Source organism: Ovis aries, chromosome 6 (genome assembly GCF_016772045.2).
Source record: "Ovis aries strain OAR_USU_Benz2616 breed Rambouillet chromosome 6, ARS-UI_Ramb_v3.0, whole genome shotgun sequence".
Lineage (NCBI taxonomy): Eukaryota > Metazoa > Chordata > Mammalia > Artiodactyla > Bovidae > Ovis > Ovis aries.
The window spans coordinates 91,752,484-91,769,795 of NC_056059.1; the positions used below are offsets into that span (position 1 = coordinate 91,752,484).

A 17,312-nucleotide genomic window follows, 5' to 3' on the forward strand; every position below is an offset into this window, starting at 1 on the left:
TTACCTGGTTGTAAAGAATCACTATTGCATATTACCATGTCTAATTTAGACTTTCCAGTGTTTTCAGATACTAATGATGTATTAGAGAATTCTTTATCCTAGATGATATATGAAGTAATTTCTATTTGCTGTACCCTGGTCAAAATACATCAGTATTGAGGGTGAAGTGAAAGTCTCTTAGTCGTGTCCAACTCTTTGCAACCCCATGGACTGTAATCCTTGGAATTCTCCAGGCCAGAATACTGGAGTGGGTAGCCTTTCCCTTCTCCAGGAGACCTTCCCAACCCAGGGATCAAACCCAGGTCTCCCACATTGCAGGCAGATTCTTTACCAGCTGAGCCACAAGGGAAGCCCTTCAACTCTTGAGGGTGAAGTCAGACTTAAAACCAGGTTAAAACTGAAATACTTGAGTTGTGATTATGATTTAATACTTGTATGAACACAAATAATCTTTCTCCCAGAACCAAATAAAGCACCAGACAGAATTATATAAAAAGTGATTAAAATCAAGAATTTATTTGTTTTCATATTTTTTAGAAATAAAGAGATTTAAAAAACAAAAAACGGTGCAAAAATGATAAAATGTAATTCTTCTGTTATATCCTAATTGCTTATGTGTGTTCTGTAAATTCCAAATAAGTAAAATAATATAAAAATATATATTCAATCTTTATAGAATGAAAAGAAAACCACATTAATCATTAAATACTCTTGGGTTTTTTTTACTCCTCCCACAGATGAATTCACAAATATAAAAACTGACATTTACATTCTGAAGTACAAATCTCCAGCAGCCAAGTAATTATACAGTTTATTTTGTTATGTGCAAAGTAGACATTTCATATTTACTTGCTATGGAAAGCAGAGTACAGGCTCAATGGAGAATCATTAAACATTGATTATTTCTAAGAACAATGCTGTTGTAAAAATGTACAATAGTAAATATTTTTGGTAATTATGTATTTCTCTTTTAAAGTAATTACAGCTTTTAGATACAAATCTTTCAAAGGCTAGCTCTGAAGAGCAGTGAGGTGACTGTTATTTCAGATTTGATGAATAATAATTTTTCAGTAACCTTCTCAAAAACCAAGTCAGGAGAGAGGATTGTTCCCCCCCCCCCCCATGTGGTCAGTTTCATTTTTAAAGAAGGCCTGATGTAACAGGAAGATGTATTTCACAAATCTTTAACACAAGTTTGTGAGCTGTCAACTGAAGATACCACCTCTGATGTGGATGGTTTCATTCAATCCATGTTCTACCAACTTGATATCTTCTAAGTCATCTTTTATGATGCTGATCAAGTGGCTAAGGCCTTCCTGTTGTTGTTTCAAATGCTAGAAAGAATCAAAAAAATATCAATGTATTTCTCTATTAAATTGCAAGCTGCTTACAAGAAAAAGGCTATTTTTCATTATTTTACTAGCAATACAGGACTCAGTCGCTCTCATATGCATATTTTAAAAATCTGCACTGTATCTTTTGTTAACACTTAAATACAGTTAAATACTGTGAAAAACAAAATCAAATATGTAATAAATATAACAAATTTTACATAAGATGCAGATTTTTACAGATTTCTTTTATCAACCTTTGATAGAAAACCAGTTATATTAAAACAATGCAAGAAGGTACTCAAATATAGATTAACAAAAGTATCATTCTGAGAATTTCCATGTTTTAAAGTACAAAGTATAAACGGATGATAACGGTGGTAACTACTACTGCTAACATTTCAGGTGTTTATATTATTCGCAATTTCATTGCATAAACTCATATAGTTATTCTAATATGTTGGAATTGTTCTCAGTTAATTATAAATATGAATATAATCAGGTATATGTATAAATTAAAAGATGCTTACTCCTTGGAAGGAAAGTTATGACCAACCTAGACCATATTAAAAAGCAGAGACATTACTTTGCCAACAAACATCCGTCTAGTCAAGGCTATGGTTTTTCCGTGGTCATGTATGGGTGTGAGAGTTGGACTATAAAGAAAGCTGAACACCGAAGAACCGATGCTTTTGAATTGTGGTGTTGGAGAAGACTCTTGAGAGTCCCTTGGACTGCAAGGAGATCCAACCAGTCCATCCTGAAAGAGATCAGTCCTGAGTGTTCATTGAAAAGACTGATGTTGAAGCTGAAACTCCAGTACTTTGGCCACCTCATGCGAAGAGCTGACTCATTTGAAAAGACCTTAATGTTGGGAAAGATTGAGGGCAGGAGGAGAAGGGGATGACAGAGGATGAGATGGCTGGATGGCATCACTGACTCAGTGGACATGAGTTTGGGTAAACTCTGGGAGTTGGTGATAGACAGGGAGGCCTGGCGTGTGGCAGTTGATGGGTCGCAAAGAACTGGACACAACTGAGCAACTGAACTGATACTCTTTGAGAACCCAGGAGCCAAACTAGTTTCTAGTTGCATAAAACAGCAATATTCATACTAAAACACATAATAAAATTAGATAAATAAGGACATTTATAACTACCTAAAATCCTCAGGCCATGCCAATTAGTCCTATCTAATATGTTCCACAAAGTTTGCCATCTTAATATATGTTTTTAGACAGTTGCTGGATGGATGGACAGCTTTCATTAAACCAATCTGTATTTATACTAATGAAAGTAAGCTAGAGTAGTACTTCCTAATGTTTTCATAGAAGTGAGGCTTAGACAAGTGGTCTGAGGTCTTGGCTCCTGCAGCCTCCACCCAGGTCCCCTGAAGGCTGATGGGATCAGTAACCCTCCCTTCAGCAACTACCATTCTAGTCTTGGGTACACCATATAAATGGAATCACACAACTTTTGTCCTTTCAAATAACTGGCTTATCTCACATAATGTCTTCAAAGTTCATCCATGATGTGGATGTGTGTGTGTATAAACTGCCTGCCTTTTTAAGGCTAATATTCCATTGTATACATATACCATATTTTATCTACTTATCCACCTGTGGGCACCTGGATTGCCTCCACTCTGGCTACTGGGAATAATGCTGCTATGAACATGGGCATACAAATATCTGAGTCACTACGTTCAATTCTTACAGGTACATAACCCAGAAGCAGAATTGCGGGACTGTATTGTAATTCTATATTGAATATTTTAAGGAAGCATTTTTCACAGTGCCTGTGTATATCATTTTACATTGCCACTAGCAATGCATGACAGTTCCATTTTCTTTACATCCTCTACACGTGTTATTCTCTGGAGGGTGTTTTGTTTTGGATAATAGCCATCCTTATGGATGTGAATTCACCTTTTAACAAGTGCACTCTAGTGGAAAACTTACCTGCTTGATTTCTCGTAACAGATCTCCATCTATGTAATATCTTTCTTCAGATTTGACTGCTCCAAAGTGATTCTGCATCCTGATTTGGGACATCAGTTCATTTAGTCGGCCCTTAAAAATAATACTGAGTTGAATTAGAACTGCTCACAACAGCAACCATTTCTAAGAGAATATTTTAAAAGGATGGATACTACTCTAATTAAAGGTGTTTCAATTCTCCTTTTGTACCTTATTTGAAACATTAATACAATCATAGAATTAATACACGCCCAGAACATCATGATTAAGAGTCTACTTTAGAAAGCAAGTTTTAATTAAAAAAAAAAACACGTACTTAAAGAACAAGTAACATTTCTCTTCTGAGCCACCTGAAACAAATTCTAGCTTTATAGTCTTACCTTAAACTGAGTAGGGGCATTTAGTTCACCCTGAATTGTATCTAGCTGAACTCGCAACTGCTCTTCATCAGCTTGGATGGCATACCCACTCTTCCTCTGAATTTCCTGTTTGATTAGGACCTACACAAAGAAAGCCCAACAAAAACAATAGAATTATCTCTTTTCATTTATGTAGGTAATTTTATTACACATCAACTGTTGAAAGAAATTAGCTAAATACACTAAGAATAGTTAGAATCATAACAGTTCAAGATTTGAATTGTTTGCCCATTCTTATTAGGCAAGTTATGTGAATTTACTTTCAATGACTACATAATTTTCATGATTAGCCAATAATTTACTTAAGTATTCTTATATCGAGGGGGATATCTAGTTTCTAGTTTTGACACTCTGAACAATGCTATAATGAACAGTTTTGTCTCTGTATATATCTTTATTTACTGGTATAGACTGCCATGAATTCGAGATTGCTGGGTTTAAAGGTAGGTGTATTCAGTCTTCAGAAGCTGCTAAATTGCTTTCCCAAATATCCTAGTAACTTATATATTCATAAGACACATAAGACTACCCTTTTCCACACATTCCTGTCAGCAACAGGTAACGACATCTGAATTCTCTCCCATCTGATGGGAGAGCGAGCACTACAGCATCACACGGTTTTTCTTTTTTACAGTCTGCATCCCCTTGATTGTTTTTTTCTTTCTTGGCCACTTGACTTCTGGGATCAGTTAGGATCTTAGTTCCTTGACCAGGGATTGAACCCAGATTCCCTGCAGTGGAAGCGGGGAACTTTAACCACTGGACCACCAGGGGATTCCACCCCCACCTTGAATGCTGAAGGACCATCTTCCATCAGTTAAGAACTATTTCACATCTGCCCTTCTGTGAACTGTCTTCATACATTTGCCTGTATTTCAATTGGGGCTTTAGGGGTCAAAATGTAGCACTTTGTAAGATACAAATATTTACAACTAAAATCAGTGCTGTTTGCAAATTCACAATTTTCTTTTTCTAAAATCATTTGACTACTGACAAATGGCTTCTGTTTTCTTTTGCTATACAATATTTTTTGTTAAGTCAGTTTTGTTTTTTTACAGCTTCTGGTTTTCTGGCTGCATGTCTCTTCAATCCCTAGGCTGTTCATGTAGCTTCATAAATTTCTTAAGAGTTAAGTCTTTAATACTCTTTGTTTTTGTATATGGGCTTCCCTGGTGGCTCAGATGGTAAAGAATCTGCCTGCGATGCGGAAGACCCGAGTTTGATCCCTGGGTTGGGAAGATCCCTTGGAGGATGGGATAGCAATACACTCCAGTATTCTTGCCTGGAGAATCCTCGTGGACAGAGAACCAGGAGCTAATTGGTACATGGTGTGATACAGTGGTCAAATTTTCCAGATGGATGGACAATTACTCTAGCATTATTTATTAACTAAACCCACTGAATTGAAATATCACCTTCTTCATATTAAGATACAACATGCACCTATTTCTGGATTCTCTATTCTGTTCTGTGGATCTTCATGTCCAACCTTACACCAAGCTCATGCTAATTTGATTAGAAGAACTTTAAAATAGTTTCTAAAATTTGATAGAGCCAAATCCGCTACACTATTTTTTTGTTTTCCTGAATCTATTCTCAAAAGTTATCCTTATGTACTGAAAGATTTTAATCAGTTTTTTTAAAAGCTGTAATTCACTCTTAAAATTTATAAAGTAGATATTTTCTCATCTAAGAATATGGTTTCATCTGTGAAAACTTTAATTCAGATTGTATACTTTCCTCACAAATTTATTCCTAAGTACTTTACAGTTTTTTCATGATAATGAATGGAATACTCTTATTTCCCTTAATAGTATAAAGAAACATTGATTTTTAAAACACTGATTTTAAAACACTAACACTGATTTAGTATAAACACTAAAAATCTCATATTTAGCCATCTTACCACATTCTATTGTTTATTTCCTTGGGTTTTCTAGATACACAGTCATATCATCAGCAAAGAGATGATCTCTTTTCATTGTTTTATACTAGTTTAATTACCCTGCTTATTTACAAAAACTTACGTATTTTCCTTCCATGTGTTGCTAGAATAAATTATGTTCATAGATCCTGTTATAGAACCAACCTTCCATTCCTGAAATTAACCTTAGTCAAAGTATATTATATTCCTTTAAGAAAAAAATTACAGTCCTTTAGAATTTGATAATAGCTGGATTCTCTTATATTTCACTTAGGTTTTCTGCACTTGTTTTCTTTTGTCACATTTACTGAGTTATAATTCACATACAACAAAATTCACCCTTCTTAGCAGTACAGTTCTATGTATTTTGATGAACACAGGTTACCATCACCACAATCAAGATGTAGAACACTTCTATCACCCAAAAAGTTCCCTCCTGCTCCTTGTAGTCTCCTCTCCCTTACCGTCTGCTCCTAGCAACCATTGATCTATTACATACCTCTCGCTGTGCCTTCTGCATTGTATCATATAAATGGAATTATATATAGCCTTTCAGTCTGGTTTGTTTTACTTAGCATAATCTGTACCTATATTAGAATTATCTGTTTATAAATTTTTACTTTGGGATACTAAAAACATATAAAATGCTGCAGCTGCTCTGGAAAAATAATTTGGTTATTGAAAAGGCTGAACACAGAGGTACACATTACCAAGCAATTGCCATCCTCGGTTTATGTATCCCAAGAGAAACAAAAGCATATATCCACACAAACACTTGTACACAAGTGTTAATAGGAACATTATTCAGAATAGCCAAAAAGTTTAAACAACCAAAATGTTCATCGATTGATGAAGAGATAAAATCTGTTAATCATATAATGAAATATTATTCAGCAATAAAAAGGAAGTACTGTTACATGCTACAACATGAATGAACACTGAAAATATTATGCTGAGGAAGCCAGTCAAAAAATACCACATATTTTATGATTTCATTTACAAGAAGTGTTCAAAAATAGGCCAATCAATAGAAATGCAAAGTTGTTGCCTACAGCTAGGGGGTTTAGGATGAAATGGGGAGTTGCTGCTTATGGGTATGGCGTTTTTTTTTTTTTTAATTTAGAGTGATGCAAATGTTCTAAAACTTGATTGTGGTGATGGTTGTACAAAGTTGTGAATATACTAAAAATCAAATAGGTGAATTGTATGGTATATGAATTATATCTCAAACTTGAAAAAACAGCTATATTTTTCTTTTTGTCTGAAATAAAGTAACTTTAGAATTAGCTCATTAATGTTTAGACAAATGAATCTATTTGACCTTTGTGCTTTTTCCACTGTTGGATCTTTAATAACTTCCCTAATTGCTTCTATGGTGTTTGTCTATTTAAGATTTTTTTTCTGTAGGTCAATTTTAATAATTTCCATCTTTCTAAAAAATCATCTAACATCTAAATTTATTGCCCTGAATTCCACTGTAGTATTTTCTTATTTTCTTGTGTATATATGTGGTATTATCTCCTTTCTTACTTCTAATTTTTCTTTTCTGTCTTTAGGCTCATGAGATGAGTCTTTTCTTCCTTCTTCAGATTCATATTTAGCCATTTTAAACTGTACTGCTAATTTAGCCATTTCTTTTTAAAGAAACAGCTCTTCAACTTATTCTTTCTACTATGATTTCTGTTTTTCTGCTTCACTCATTCCACGTCATCTTTATTCCCCTCTTACTGGTTCCTTTTGGCTTATCTAGATAATATTTTTTCTTGAGTACTAAGTTCTCTACTTTTTGCATCTTGTATCTTTAAAAAATGAAGTTTTTTAAGGCTTTAAGTTTTCGTCCAAATTTCTGCTATATAATGTTTGTTTTCATGATAAATTTCAAGCTGGTATTCATTCTTTTATTTCCTTGTTAATTTCCAAGTTCTTTTGTTGCTTTTCATTCATTAATGGTTATACTTGCTATTTTTATGAAAACTAGATATTAATGATCTGATGCGTACTTTTGCTACCTCATAAAGATGACTCATGTTCTCACTGCTTTCCTCCCACCCTCTCAAAAAAATCAAGTTTTAGAATATTTTCACTCTCTTCACCCAATCCTCCCCAGAGATCTCACCTCAGAGTTCTAAGTTTTAATGAGAAAGTTTGGTACTTTCAGACTATTATTTCCTTTTAGTCTTTTTTTCCTATTGCAAAAATCCATATTTAGCACTTCCATCATGTATATAGTCTTATAAATATTGGGAGAGAAAAAAAATCCAAATCACTACCTGTAAAGTTCTGTGGGAAAGGTCCATAAGTTTCCTCTTATATTGTGCAATTTTGGCCATGGTTGTAGTTTGATTCTTCTGTAATTCACCAATATCTTCAGATATTATCTGTTTAAAACAATTTTTAAGGTAAAGTATCACAACTATTTATTAAGTTCACTACATGCAAAAGATGAGCCTGAGATTCATCTCTCAAAATATAAACTCCTTTAAACCTACTTTTGTATTTCTTCCACTTTTGTACATCCAGAAGTTAAAACGTACCATTCAAAAATTTCTTTAGAGCTCCAGGAACTTTAGTGATGAGGCAAAGTGTACAGAATAATAAAACATATTCTTCAGAAGTAATTAAGGAATTTGAATATTATGGAATAGAGCAAACAACCAGGCCATGAAAGTATAAAAGTTAAGATCTATAAAGTAACATGCAGGAGCCTTAAGAGACAATTAAATCTAATTACTTGAAGACAGTATAGTATACACTGTGCTTAGTTGCTCAGTCCTGTCCAAATGTTTGCAACGCTATAGACTGTAGCCCGCCAGGTACCTCTGTCCATGGGGATTCTCCAGGCAAGCATACTGGAGTGAGTTGCCATGCCCTCCTCCAGGGCATCTTCCCAACCCAGGGATCAAACCCAAGTCTCCTGCATTGCAGGTGGATTCTTTACTGTATGAGCCACCAAGGAAGCCCTGTATAGTACACGGTCCAAGAGTAAGTTTAACAGAATACTATGGAGAGAGATGCTCAGAGTGGAGGGAGAAAGGAAGGATATTAATTACACAACTGAGACATTTTTATGTCTCTGCAGATAGTTAATTTGTTCTTTGCTTGGCCTAAAATCCTACTGTTCTACCTCATGAAAGTCTTAACCTTACAGAATGAGTTAAAATCCTAGTTCATTAAAGCTTCCTGATCAAAATTAACCCCATTATGATTGTTCCTATCATAATCATTCTGTGACACTGGCTTATATTGAGATGTTATAAGTAAGAGTGTAAGAAGATTGTACAAGACATATTTTAGCAAGTTTACCTACACGTCACCTTTTAAGGAAACTTCAATGCCAGGCCATGTGGAAAGGACACAATTAGGTAACCAAATTTTATATTATGTAACCCAGGTACCCTCTCCATTCCATTTTTGAAAAGTTTGCAGGGCTTCTAGACAACAAGAGTAATTATTATTCTATAGCAGCAATATTAAGAAAAAACAGAAATGTTACCACTCACAGTATTTATTGACAAACACTAAAACAATCTAGAAATTAACCAAGAAAAAATGCCTACGCTTTTTAAAATTTATTTTAAAACTATTACAAGACACAAAAGACTTCAATGAGAAAAGGAACATGTTCATAATGGAATAACTTAATATTACTAAGATTCAATTATATATTTAATGTAATTCCAACTAAAATTCTAGCATTTTGACACTCAATTTTAAAACAGTTGTAGAAGAATTAAGATCCATAAAGAGCTTTAAAAGTGTGAAAAGAACAAAGGCTGGAGATTCACTCCACCACATAATCTTTAAAATATTTTGCAAACCTGTAAGAGTAGGAAAAACGTGAAACTGATTTAAGAACGGACTATATCACATATATATGGGAACCTGGTTTGGTAAATGCTTTGATAAATCATTGAGGAAAGTATCTGAGTTCTGTGGATAACACTGGAAAAAATAAGCTACTATTTAGAGCAAGTTCATATCATATAGTATATATAAAGTGAATTCCATGAGGACAGAAGACTCAACTGTGAAAGGTTAAACTCTACAATAATAGGAAAAAAACTGCAGACTCTAAAGACCTTGCATGAGGAATGATTTCTTAAGAAAATTCCCCAAAAAAGAAGACACAACGCCAAAAAAAAAGGCTATCATTACATTAAAATTAAGATTTTCATAAACAACAAGACCCTACTTATGGCACAGGGAACTATATTTAATATCCTGCAATACACCAAAATGGAAAAGAATACGAAAAAGAATATATATATATATATATTTTAAAAAACTGAATCACTTTGCTGTACAAGAGAACACAGCATTGTAAATAACAACAAAATAAAAGTCTTCAACTATGGACACTACAGACAGAATTAGCAGAGAAATAAGAAAAGTAGGAGATTTTTAAAATGTTAGACGATGGATTAAAATCTGGAATAAAAGATGAACTCCTGAAATTCAAAAAGAAAAGATATGCAGTCCATCAGAAAAACTGACAAATGACATGAACAATTTTGATTCTAGACCAAATGACTAGATAGGTGCCGCTCTCTCTTTCCTGTTGAAAATAGATGTAAAATGAACAGAACGCATGGGCAACCATCTGAGGACTCTGAATTTGAAGTACCACTGAACTAGTGGTGAGTTTACCATTATTTTGCCCTCAGTTTGGTTTCAACACAGGCTAAAACCTAGAAGTGGGCATCATGCTGATAACTCCAAGAAAAACCCATACCTCTGGTGCAAGGAGATACATTATGGTATACAGAGAAGAGTTTCTCACTTTCAACACTATTAATTTGGGCCAGATAATTCTTCATTGCAGTGGTACTGTTCTGTACACTGTAGGATGTTTATCAGAATCCTGGCTTCTACCTGCTAGATAACTGTAGCACACACCACCATCACGACCACAACCACCACCCTCGCCCAGCTGTAACAACCGAACAAGTCTCTGGATGGTGCCAAATGTGTCCTGGGGTACAAAATCATCACCACACACCCCAATGAGATCTACACTCAACCAATCACTAAAACAAATAATGGCTGAAATGACAATACATTAAAACAGAATACTAAAAATGTCCAAATAACCCACAAGAAAACAAAAGAGAGGAAAGAGGAAAGAAAAACAGAGCGAACAGTTAACAGTAAGATTGTAGGCCTAAATCTAAACTTTATGCTATCTACAAAAAACTTACTTCAAACATGATAAAGGTAAGTTAAAAGTAAAAGGATGGAAAAGATACAAGATCACTAGTCAAAAGAAAGCTAGAGTGGCTTTATTTGATAGCAGAGAAAGCTGACTTCCAAGCAAAGATAATTGCTAAGCATAAAGAGGAACATTATGGTATATGCCAAGAAAATGTAACAATCCTAGATACGTATGTACCTAACAGCAAACCTTCTAAAATGTGTGAAAGGAGAAAAAGACATATCCATAACTAGAGCTGGAGACTTCAACGCTCCTCTTCCAACAGAACTTGTAGGGCTTCCCTGGTGGTGCAGTGGTTAAGAATCGGCTTGCCAATGCAGGAGACATGGGTTTGATCCCTGATCTGAAAAAAGCCCACATTCCACGGAGCAACCAAGCCTGTGCCCCACAACTGTTAAGCTTGTGCCCCACAAGAGAAGCCACTGCAATGAGAAGTCCACATACCGCAAAACTAGAGAGTAGCCCGCGCTCTCTACAACTGGGGAAGCCCATGCAGCAGTGAAGACTCAGCACAACCAAAAATAAACAGATTAATTAAAAAATAAACACTTAGTAGAAAAATCAATAAGAACTTAGAAGAACTGAGCAATCTATCAAATGGATCTCACTGACACCAACAGAAGACTTCAAGAATAACAGAACACACATTCTTTTCATAGGCCTAGGGATTAAAACCTTTACAAAGTTAAAAGAACTGAAATGATATAAAAGTTCTCCGACCATAAGAGAGTTAGACTAGATAACAACAGAATAAAAAAAATTTTTAATGAATCAAACATGACAAATACAACATTATCAAATTTTGGGGGATTCAGGTAAAGCAGTACTTAGAAGAAAATTAGTATCATCAAATGCCTTTATTAAAAGTCTCAATACCCTAGGCTGCTACCTTAAGAAAGTAGAAAAAAGAAGAGAAAAATAAACCCAAAGCAAGTAGAATAAAGGAAATGGTTAAGAGCCAAAATTTATAAAACCAAAAATTTATAAATTTATTACTTTAAGTAAACAGAAAACTAGAAAAAAAATCAATAAAACCAAGAACTTGTTCTTTGAAAAGATCAATAAAGTTGATAAACTTCTAGCAAAACTGACAAAAATAAGCACAAATAATAGCTTCTCTGTCCTTACTTTCAAGAACTTTGGTCACACCCCATTTATAGTACTATGCACAACTCATTTTAAAAGTGATGCCAATAAATTCAGTGTACCTAGTCTAAGATAATCTGATTTCTAGTGTTGACCATCTGGTGATGTCCATGTGTAGAGTCTTCTCTTGTGTTGTTGGAAGAGGGTGTTTGCTATGACCAGTGCATTCTCTTGGCAAAACTCTAGTAGCCTTTGCCCTGCTTCATTCAGTACTCCACGGCCAAACTGGCCTGTTACCCCAGGTGTTTCTTGACTTCCTACTTTTGCATTCCAGTCCCCTATAATGAAAAGGACATCTTTTTTGGGTGTTAGTTCTAAAAAGTCTTGTAGGTCTTCATAGAACCGTTCTACTTCAGCTTCTTCAGCATTACTGGTTGGGGCATAGACTTGGATCACTGTGATATTGAATGGTTTGCCTTGGAAATGAACAGAGATCACTCTGTCGTTTTTGAGATTGCATCCAAGTACTGCATTTCAGACTCTTTTGTTGACCATGATGGCTACTCCATTTCTTCTAAGGGAGTCCTGCCCACAGTAGTAGATATAATGGTCATCTGAGTTAAATTCACCCATTCCAGTCCATTTTAATTCGCTGATTCCTAGAAAGTCGACATTCGCTCTTGCTATCTCCTGTTTGACCACTTCTAATTTGCCTTGATTCATGGACCTGACATTCCAGGATCGTATGCAATATTGCTCTTTAAAGCATTGGACTTTGCTTCTATCACCAGTCACATCCACAACTGGGTACTGTTTTTGCTTTGGCTCCATCCATTCATTCTTTCTGGAGTTATTTCTCCACTGATCTCCTGTAGCATACTGGACACCTACTGACCTGGGGAGTTCCTTTTTCAGTATCCAATCATTTTGCCTTTTCATACTGTTCATGGGGTTCTCAAGGCAAGAATACTGAACTGGTTTGCCATTCCCTTCTCCAGCCAAACATGAAGAAGCTCTATACAATCAGCAAAAACAAGACTGGGAGCTGACTGTGGCTCAGATCATGAACTCCCTGTTGCCAAATTCAGACTTAAATTGAAGAAAGTAGGGAAAACCACTAGACCATTCAGGTATGACCTAAATCAAATCCTTTATGATTTAAGGGACTAGATCTGAGAGTGCCTGATGAACTACAGATGGAGGTTAGTGACACTGTACAGGAGACAGGGATCAAGACCATCCCATGGAAAAGAAATGCAAAAAAGCAAAATGGCTGTCTGAGGAGGCCTTACAAATAGCTATGAAATGAAGACAAGCAAAAAGCAAAGGAGAAAAGGAAAGATATTCCCATTTGAATGCAGAGTTCCAAAGAATAGCAAGAAGAGATAAGAAAGCCTTCCTCAGCGATCAATGCAAAGAAAGAGAGGAAAACAACACACTGGGGAAGACTAGAGATCTCTTCAAGAAAATTAGAGATACTAAGGGAATATTTCATGCAAAGATGGGCTCGATAAAGGACAGAAATGGTATGGACCTAACAGAAACAGAAGGTATTAAGAAGAGGTGGCAAGAATACACAGAAGTTAACTGTACAAAAATGATCTTCATGACCAAGATAATCACGATGGTGTGATCACTCAGCTAGAGCCAGACATCCTGGAATGTGAAGTCAAGTGGGCCTTAGAAAGCATCACTACGAACAAAGCTAGTGGAGGTGATGGAATTCCAGTGGAGCTATTTCAAATCCTGAAAGATGATGCTGTGAAAGTGCTGCACCCAATATGCCAGCAAATTTAGAAAACTCAGCAGGGGCCACAGGACTGGAAAAGGTTCATTTTCATTCCAATCCCAAAGAAAGGCAATGCCAAAGAATGCTCAAACTACCGCACAATTGCACTCATCTCACACGCGAGCAAAGTAGTGCTCAAAATTGTCCAAGCCAGGCTTCAGCAATACGTGAACCGTGAACTTCCAGATGTTCAAGCTGGTTTTAGAAAAGGCAGAGGAACCAGAGATCAAATTGCCAACATCTGCTGGATCATCAGAAAAGCAAGAGAGTTCCAGAAAAACATCTATTTCTGCTTTATCCAAAGCCTTTGACTGTGTGGATCACAATAAACTGTGGAAAATTCTGAAAGAGATGGGAATACCAGACCACCTGACCTGCCTCTTGAGAAACCTATATGCAGGTCAGGAAGCAACAGTTAGAACTGGACATGGAACAACAGACTGGTTCCAAATAGGAAAAAGGAGTATGTCAAGGCTGTATACTGTCACCCTGCTTATTTAACTTATATGGACAGAGTACATCATGAGAAATGCCAGGCTGGATGAAGCACAAGGTGGAATCAAGATGGTTGGGAGAAATATCAGTAACCTCAGATATGCAGATGACACCACCCTTATGGCAGAAACTGAAGAGGAGAGTGAAAAAGTTGGCTTAAAGCTCAACATTCAGAAAACGAAGATCATGGCATCTGGTCCCATCACTTCATGGGAAATAGAAGGGGAAACAGTGGAAACAGTGTCAGACTTTATTTTGGGGGGCTCCAAAATCACTGCAGATGGTGACTGCAGCCATACAATTAAAAGACGCGTACTCCTTGGAAGGAAAGTTATGACCAACCTAGATAGCATATTCAAAAGCAGAGACATTATTTTGCCAACAAAGGTCAGTCTAGTCAAGGCTCTGGTTTTTCCAGTGGTCATGCATGGATGTGAGAGTTGGACTGTGAAGAAAGCTGAGCGTCGAAGAATTGATGCTTTTGAACTGTGGTGTTGGAGAAGACTCTTGAGAATCCCTTGGACTGCAAGGAGATCCAACCAGTCCATCCTAAAGTTAGGATACTAGTCCTGGGTGTTCATTGGAAGGACTGATGCTAAGGCTGAAACTCCAATTCTTTGGTAACCTCATGCGAAGAGTTGACTCATTGGAAAAGACTCTGATGCTGGGAGGGATTGGGGGCAGGAGGAGAAGGGGATAACAGAGGATGAGATGGCTGGATGGCATCACCGACTTGATGCACATGAGTTTGGGTGAACTCCGGGAGTTGGTATAGGCAGGCCTGGCATGCTGTGATTCATGGGTTGCAAAGAGTTGGACACGACTGAGTGATTAAACTGAACTGACTGAGTCTAAGATATGGCCTGGGTATCATGTAACATTCAAAAACCATGTTGGAATCTTTAGCCAGAGAAAATACTAAGGGATTTTAGGAATGACATCTTAGGGATGTCATAAGAACAAAATGGTTACCTGCAAAGCATGCCTGAGAAAATGGATATAAATTATAGTAAGACAGATTTTGAATCAATGTAAGAAAGAGAACCAGCATCAATTAGAGCAAGCTACAAAAAATGGTTTGCTTCATAAAACAGAAGCACTTCATTACTCAAATACAGTCTGAATGAATATCTAATTAGGAGTTCCACATAAGAGGACTTGGAAGTGACCTCTATAACCTTTAGGCATTTGATTACAAAAGTGTACTTTAAAAATGTTAAGATTTAAGCATTCATTAATTTAAAATTTATTTCATTAACCTATTATTATAATGTACTATGACAATACAATCATAATTGTAGCCCTCATTTTGATAAGGCCCCATAAATAAGTGTTTAATAAAATAATCTTTTCAATTCCAAAGAATCCATAAGTCTAATTTATTTGCTAAAGTCAACAATTCTAAACTCATTGTTAAATCAGATTTACATGATTTTTTGAGGCTCTATAAATAAATAAGTTGTGTAAAAGTATAATTGTTAATTCGTAGTATACACTATAATGTTTCTCATAAGACAAAACAGTAACTAAAACACATGGTAAGAACAAGGGTCTGTAACCCCTCTACTACTCCTAGGGCCAGAGAAGAAAGCTAGATTCTTACATCTAATCTGGTCTGATGTTGCTTAGTCATCTGATCTTGAACCTTCAGTCTTCGAAGAAGTTCTTTGAAACCCACCATTGGCACAGGAATTAACCTGAAGAAACACAAATGGTCAATTTTCGGACCAAAGCCTATATTATTACAAAATACACAGTAAGGTTTTCATAATAACATTCCTGTAATTCACATTTCTAGGGTTAAAAGGCAGATCTATGACTATGAAATCAAGTGTTACACCACAGAGATTTCATCCAACCTAATTTTATGAGTGAAGAAATACAGCGTGGTCAAAAACTGCAGTATTAAATGCAAATATATAATTAGGGCATTATGACTCAGATTTTAATCTTTTCACCACACAATGCATCCTAATTATAATCAAAATTCTTTAAAAAAGAAGGAAAAAAAAAAGAATGAAAAGGAAGATAAACTCACTTTTATTATTTTTTTTATAAACTCACTTTAAATGTAAGAATTATAGTTAACAGCTTGCATCTGCTTCCCTGGTAGTAAATATTAGTTTGTATATAAAAACAAGATGAAGATACACTTACTTTTCAGAATCAGGGTTATCCACTTTGGCTTGTTCCCAGATAATAGGATCAACACCTACCAGAAAAAAGAAATATTTTTTCTAAAAGGAACTATTTCCCATTTTTATAATATTTGTATGGGAAAGGCCCTCCTAAAGTGAGACACAAAACCTAAAATCTATAATGAAAAATGATTGTCAAATATGACCATAACAAGAATAACAAATTGTTTTGTAGGATACAGCTTTAAAAAAAAAAGTACCTCAAAAGCAAGTATCTATAATAGGATAATAGATTAATCTCCAGAATATAGGAAGGGATCCTCTAAATCACAAAGACAAAAAATTTAATAGAAAATGGGCAAAGAACATGAATAGGTAATTCACAAATATTATAAATGTGGCTAATATACAAAAAGCTGGTCAACTTTAATAATAGGGAAATGCAAATGAAAGTAAATATTAACTTGTTAACAAAAGAGTGGAAAAATTAAAAAGACTGATTATCTCCATTGTTGGCAAAAATAGAGCAGAATGAGAAAACATTAGAAAAATAAAAAATGTGAGGAAAAGTAACAGATTCCTATTATGAATGTAAATGGCTGATCTTGCTCTGGAGGGCAATTTGGCAGTACCTAACAACAATACATGAAGTACTGCCGACCCTCTGATATCTGCAGAGGGTGGCGTTCAGGACCCACCCCACTCCCTGGGAATGCTCAAGTCCCTGGTAAGAAAGAGTACAGTATTAATAACATTTGCATATAACCTGCACCCATCCTACCACACACTTCAAATCACTTGTGGGTTACTTACAATACCTAATACAATGAAATGCTATGAAAATAGCTGCCAAGGTGCGGCAATTCAAGTTTTGTTTTTTGGAACTTCCTAAAATGTATTTCCTGTTTTGGACCTGTGGTTAGTTGAAGGTGCAGATGTG

At 35.6% G+C, this 17,312-nt stretch overlaps 1 protein-coding gene across 1 annotated transcript in view; it reads right to left on the reverse strand.

Moving 5' to 3' along the window:
- Positions 1-485: 485 nt before the first annotated feature.
- Positions 486-17,312, reverse strand: part of NUP54 (nucleoporin 54) — a 32,457-nt gene continuing 15,630 nt past the window's right edge. The window contains exons 7-12 of the mRNA XM_004009926.6: positions 16,392-16,446; positions 15,838-15,931; positions 7,923-8,030; positions 3,690-3,809; positions 3,292-3,402; positions 486-1,334 (exon numbers count right to left, since the gene is read on the reverse strand). Coding sequence (XP_004009975.1) covers positions 1,206-1,334; positions 3,292-3,402; positions 3,690-3,809; positions 7,923-8,030; positions 15,838-15,931; positions 16,392-16,446 — 617 coding nt within the window. The 3' untranslated portion in view covers positions 486-1,205. The remainder of the gene's footprint in view (positions 1,335-3,291; positions 3,403-3,689; positions 3,810-7,922; positions 8,031-15,837; positions 15,932-16,391; positions 16,447-17,312) is intronic.